At 53.7% G+C, this 6,342-nt stretch overlaps 1 protein-coding gene across 1 annotated transcript; it reads left to right on the forward strand.

The window, feature by feature from the left end:
* Positions 1 to 3,302: 3,302 nt before the first annotated feature.
* CCIN (calicin) lies at positions 3,303 to 5,069 on the forward strand. Its single transcript, XM_026505978.2, has one exon. It carries the CDS (start codon positions 3,303 to 3,305, stop codon positions 5,067 to 5,069), a length of 1,767 nt encoding a protein of 588 aa, XP_026361763.1.
* Positions 5,070 to 6,342: the final 1,273 nt, after the last annotated feature.

Here is a 6,342-nt window from a genome sequence, read left to right on the forward strand (position 1 = left end):
TGGAAGAGGAAGCCAGAGTCAGAGGTACAAGAGAGGTGGGGTTCCAGAGCTTTCTAGCTCCAGGTCAAATCTGTATAGTTAAAACATACCCCTCATCTTCAGGGCTTCCCAGCAAAATGATATGTCAACTGATGTTCTCCAGAACGTCATATTAGGGTCCCCTCCCTGACGGAGTCTTCTTAAGCCAAAAATGCTGAATATTAGGGTCCCCTCCCTGAGGGAGTCTTCTTAAGCCAAAAATGCTGAGCTGGGCAGGAAGCGGAGGGTGGGTGGAAGAAAAAGACTGGGCTGAGGCCACACCTGGGCAGCCACCATGAGCAACAGGGACTGAATGACCAGTCAGTGAACTTCCTGGTGGCTCCTAGGGAGACCTTGCACCCAGTACACATACGTAACCAGGTGGTGGCCACTGGCATGCAGCCAGACTTGAGGCTTGGCATCAGTTTTCTCAGTTGGCTGGAGAAAGAAAAAAGCTGACCAGAAGAGCCTTCTAGGCTGAAGAAAAGCCAGGCAACAAAGCCAGTTGAGCAGGTGGGCAATTTTACTTCTTTAATGGATTTCTTAAAGTCGGCAACTCCCACAGTTCAATCAGAGCAGAAGACAAGCCAGATTGCCAGCTCTTTGTAGCCAGAGAACCGAGGAAGGAGTCAGGAACCCCAGCTCCAAGCTCTAGCCCTGTGCTCTCAGAGTCGTGTGCCCTTCCCCATTCTGGGCTGCAGTCTGTCCAGCTGTGCAAGGTCTGGCACATGGAGTTAAGTCTACTGGATCTTCTCAGGTCCATTACTCCCCCATGCCCAAGCCTGAATTTCTCAACTGGAGAGACCTTCCTGCCCTCGTGTTCTGGTGCTTGAAACAAAAGCAAAGGGGCACAGCCACCATCTCCACCAAAATGCCCCAGGATGTGGGGGCAAAGGGGCAGATGAAACACCAGGCCTGACCCCACACATGCTCTACTCTTGGTTGGAATGCCCCAGGAGGCGAGGCCCGCCAGCCTCTCACCAGAGCAGGCCTAGAAGCCAATGGGAATGAAAAAGTGTCTGGTATCAACACCAAGATGTCTCACCTGCACCTGAATTGCTGCCACCTCTCGCGAGATCAGGGCTGGGGAAGCCTTTAGAGCTCAGTTATTCTCACACGGGGAAAACAGAGAAGAACCCACCGAAACCACACAGCTAGTCTGTGGTGGAGATGCTGAAATCTAAGCCTTCTTTTCATGGGGAAAACAGAAGTTCTTAGCCTTGTGCAGAGATCTGTCAAGAGACTGAGTGCCTCTATATCATTCAGGAATCAAGGTGAACAGATGCAGCATTAAAACGGAAGTACTTTTAAATTGTTTTTAAGCTGCCAAATCCCCAAAGAAAAGGCCAGGTCTGAAATGGAAGAATGAAGTACGGAGACGATGAATGATAATGTAAGCCAGGAGGGAAAGAGCTGGCGGGCTCCCATTCCCCAAGCTCCAGGCGCTGCTCTTCCTGGTAGGGGCGCTAAGGACGACCTCAGGGTCGGGAGTGGGGCTTGGGGCCCAGGTCCTCTCGGTACCATCTGGCCATCGCCGCAAAAGCCTTCGAGTTGAGCCCCTTGCCGGGAGCCCCCCAAGGCTGGTCCGGGGTGGGGCCCCGGGCTCCTCCGCTCTCGGCAGCAGCCTCCGCCCTCCGTGGGGGCTCCGGCTGACCCTTAGCCCTTCCTTGGCACGGGCAGCGCAAAGCCGCGCCGCCGGCACTCCGGGAGCCCCACGCCCGCCCAGGGGCGGCGGAGTCTGCAGGCACCCCACGCGGCGGGGCGCCCAGGGGTGACGGCCGGAGTCAGAGACCGCTCCTCTGCCGGGCTCAGCACCCCACGTGTAAAGCGGGCACAGACGGCTTTGTGGTGAACGTGGGAGGCCCTGCCACGGGCATTTTAGTGGCCACGGGGCGCCGGGCGCGAGGAATCCCCGCGGCAAGGGGGCCGGGGACGGTGGGCGGGGGCGCTGCAGTCCCCGCGGGGGGCGGGCGCGGCAGGCGAGCGCAGGGGCGCAGTCGCCGGGGCCTCAGCGGCCGGGGATGGCCCGCCAGCTCCACCGCGCGGCCGGACCGGGCTCGCCGAGCCCGCCCAAAGGGGGCGCGGGATTCCGGCGGGATTCCAGACCCCCCACCACCAGCAAACACCAACCAGACGACGACAGGTATTTACGTACGAAGGGAGCAGCCAAGGACACCGGCGCTGGATGAACTAATACGATATCAATAAAGTAACGGCAGCTAACATTTATTGAATTGCTACAAGCCAAACATGGTACTTAACACGCTCTAATCATTTTCTCATTTAAATTCTTAATAATTTTCGAAGCGGGTACTATTACTCCCATCTCACAGATGAGGAAACTGAGGTTTAGAGAGTCTGAGCCACTTGTCCAAGTCGACTCTTGCTGGAGAGAGCTAACCCACCACAGCCCCCAAAGTTGCATGACTACAGACTTGGAAATGTGGAGAGAAGGTCCCAGTTTGCTGTGGAACTGAAATCATCAGGGCTTCAGAGGCCCGCCCAACCCCCAATGTGTGGCTAACTCCTCTGTCCCTGCTCTAACCAGTGGCCTCTCCCTCTCTGTCTATTTTAAAGAAGAATGGTGTCCATGGCTACGAAGGTCAGAAGGCAAAGGACAGAACCTGAAATGCCTCTCTGATGGCTAGGAACCTTGGCAGAAAAAGGTACCTTGAGGCCTGAGAATCAGAGACTGGGGAGAGTTGGGTAGTTAGGAGCTTCCTGGAAAGATGAAGAGTACGGAGCTATAGAAGGCTTGGCTTCCAGGCCTGGTCTGATTCCAGACTGCTCTGTGGTCTTGGGCAAGTCCCTTCTCTTCTCCGGGCCTGTTTCCTTCCTGCACATGAAAGGATTCTTCTAGATCCAAAAATCTCTTTTCTTCCCCTAACTTCCCTTTTTCCCTTCCTATACCACTCCCACCCAGACTGGCTCAGACATTCCAGAATTAGCCTTGAACTGAGTGTTAACCCAGGTAAGAGTTCCAACCCATCTCTGAGTTCCTCCTGAGCTCTGGTCCCAGGGCTTTAAGTCCTGGCAGGGTATCTATCTAGCCTTGGCAGGTTGAAGCCATCAGAGGGGAGAAGGGTCCTGTGCCTCTGAGAAAGGCCTCAGGGGCTGGCATTGTGATGACCTCATCCATTCTATGACATCATCCTCTCTCCTCTCCCCCCTCCTCCCTGATCAACTGCTCTGCAAACAACCATCGATCCATATCCCAAAGGCCTGAGAACGTCTGTTCTCCAGCACCTGCTGCTGGTCTTCTGCCTCAGCCAGCAAGAAGCACCATGAAATTGGAATTCACGGAGAAAAACTATAACAGCTTTGTGCTGCAGAATCTGAACAAACAGAGGAAGCGCAAAGAGTACTGGGACATGGCCCTGACTGTGGACCACCATGTCTTCTTTGCGCATCGCAACGTGCTGGCTGCTGTCTCTCCGCTGGTGAAGAGCCTTATCTCCAGCAATGACATGAAGACCACCGATGAGCTCTTTATCACCATCGACCCCAACTACCTGAGCCCGGCCACGGTGGACCAGCTCCTGGACTACTTCTACAGCGGCAAGGTGGTGATCTCGGAGCAGAACGTGGAGGAGCTCCTTCGTGGGGCCCAGTATTTCAACACACCACGCCTTCGAATCCACTGCAATGACTTCCTGATTAAGTCCATCCGCCGTGCGAACTGCTTGCGCTACCTCTTCTTGGCTGAGTTGTTTGAGCTCAAAGAGGTCTCAGACTTGGCCTACTCTGGCATTCGTGACAACTTCCACTACTGGGCCAGTCCTGAGGGCTGTATGCACTTCATGCGCTGTCCACCTGTCATCTTTGGCCGCCTGCTCCGAGACGAAAACTTGCATGTGCTCAATGAGGACCAGGCTCTCAGCGCACTCATCAATTGGGTGTACTTCCGGAAAGATGAGCGGGAGAAGTATTTCAAGAAGTTCTTCAACTACATCAATCTTAATGCTGTCTCCAACAAGACGCTGATGTTTGCCAGCAACAAGTTGATGGGCATGGAGAACAGCTCAGCCCACGCGACCCTGATCGAGAGTGTCCTCGTGGACCGAAAGCAGGAGAGGCCATCCAGCTTGTTGAGCTACCAGCGGAAAGGGGCCCTGCTTGATTCGGTGGTCATCCTTGGTGGCCAAAAGGCCCATGGCAAGTTCAATGATGGAGTGTTTGCCTATATCATCCAGGAGAACCTGTGGTTGAAGCTGTCGGAGATGCCCTATCGGGCGGCAGCACTTAGCGCCACCTCTGCTGGCCGCTACATCTACATCTCTGGTGGCACCACTGAGCAGATTTCGGGGCTGAAGACCGCTTGGCGGTATGACATGGATGACAACTCCTGGACCAAGTTGCCAGACCTGCCAATTGGGCTTGTCTTCCACACCATGGTGACCTGCGGGGGGACAGTGTACTCAGTGGGTGGGAGCATTGCTCCGAGGCGGTATGTCTCCAACATCTATCGCTATGATGAGCGCAAGGAGGCCTGGTGCCTGGCGGGGAAGATGAGCATCCCTATGGATGGCACGGCCGTGATCACCAAGGGTGACCGGAACCTGTACATTGTCACGGGGCGGTGCTTGGTGAAGGGCTATATTTCCCGGGTTGGAGTGGTGGACTGCTTTGACACCAACACTGGGGATGTGGTCCAGTGTATCACCTTCCCCATCGAGTTCAACCACCGGCCCCTGCTCTCTTTCCATCAGGACAACATCCTCTGTGTACACAGCCACCGGCAGAGCGTGGAAATCAACCTGCAGAAGATAAAGGCCAACAAGACGACCACCTCGGTGCCTCTCTTGCCCAACAACTGCCCCTTGGATGTGTCCCATGCTATATGCTCCATTGGAGACAGCAGAGTGTTTGTATGTGGGGGTGTCACCACAGCCAGCGATGTCCAGACAAAGGACTACACCATCAACCCAAACGCCTACTTGTTGGACCAAAAGACAGGCGAGTGGAAGACCCTGGCCCCCCCACCAGAGGCACTGGACTGTCCTGCCTGCTGTCTAGCCAAGCTACCTTGCAAGATTCTTCAAAGGATTTAAACAACTTTTTAAGTGGGAGAATAAGTAAATGCATTATTATTCACAATTTAATGAGAGAGAGAGAGGAAGATGGCCTGTTGGTTCCTTCTTAGTGCTGCAGTCTGTTTGGCCCTGAAAGTGGAGATCCTGGGCTAGGGCTGCTCCCAGTGGGTGGAAATTTAGGGTTACTCATCATTGGAGGGATCCAAGCTGAGGTTGGAATGGAGTCCCTGGTGGGTGGGACTGAAGCATCTCTGGGCACTGGCCAAGGTGGTGTCTGGAAAGCCCCCATTCTATCCCCTGTAGTCATCTCACCGGCGTCTGCTAGACTGACAAAGTGTTTGCTTAGAGTTATGAAGCCTCAGGCTTCTCCAACACTCACTCCCCTCGAGTCTGTCCAGGAAGGCAGGGGAGGGCCAATTCCATGTTTGGAACAGGAGACTTATGGGCTGGGGTGGGCGTGGGGGGTGGAGGAAATGGTGGAAAGGCTCAGGGATGGGGATAGCGGGAACAGAGGAGGCAGGGTTACTTGGCTGTTGTATCTGACCATGCAGCTATGGTGCATTTGTGTCTTATTTGTGGGGAAGTTGGGGGGTTACTTACAATTGTTGTCAGTAAGCAAAGTACATCGGGAACTTTCTCCAGGAATACAAGGCCTGAGGGACTGGGAGTGAAAGAGAAATCAGTAAAGGGAGAAAAAAGAAACCTATGCAGTAGTCCCCCCTTATCTGTGGTTTTGCTTCCTGTGGTCAGCTGTGGTCCAGAAGCAGATGGTCCTGCTTCTGACGTATCCTCAGAAGGCCGGGAGTAGCCCTACACTATGTCACAACGTCGTTCACTCCACTTCATCTCATCACGTTGGCCTGTTACCATCTCACATCGTTACAAGAAGGGTGAGCACAGCACAATAAGATATTTTGAGAGAAAGAGAGACCACATTCACATAACTTTTATTACAGTATATTGTTAAAATTGTTCTATTATTCATTATTCTTGTTAATCTCTCACTGTGCCTAATTTATAATTAAACTTTATCATAGGTACGTGTGTATAGGAAAAAACGTAGTATATAGAGGGTTCGGTACGGTCTGCAGTTTCAGGCATGCACTAGGGGTCTTGGAACAGATCCCCTGCAGATAAGCGGGGACTACTGTATCTCTGTTGGGGAGAACCTTGGGGGTGAGGCGAGAGGACAGGATGAGAGAGACAGGATGGTGCAGCAGCTAGGAGCCTGGCCATTGGGGCCAATTGGCCTGATTTAAATACCAGTTCCCACCACCTGCTGGGTAATCCT

The sequence above is a fragment of the Ursus arctos genome, unplaced genomic scaffold, assembly GCF_023065955.2.
Source record: "Ursus arctos isolate Adak ecotype North America unplaced genomic scaffold, UrsArc2.0 scaffold_18, whole genome shotgun sequence".
Classification (NCBI taxonomy): Eukaryota; Metazoa; Chordata; class Mammalia; order Carnivora; family Ursidae; genus Ursus; species Ursus arctos.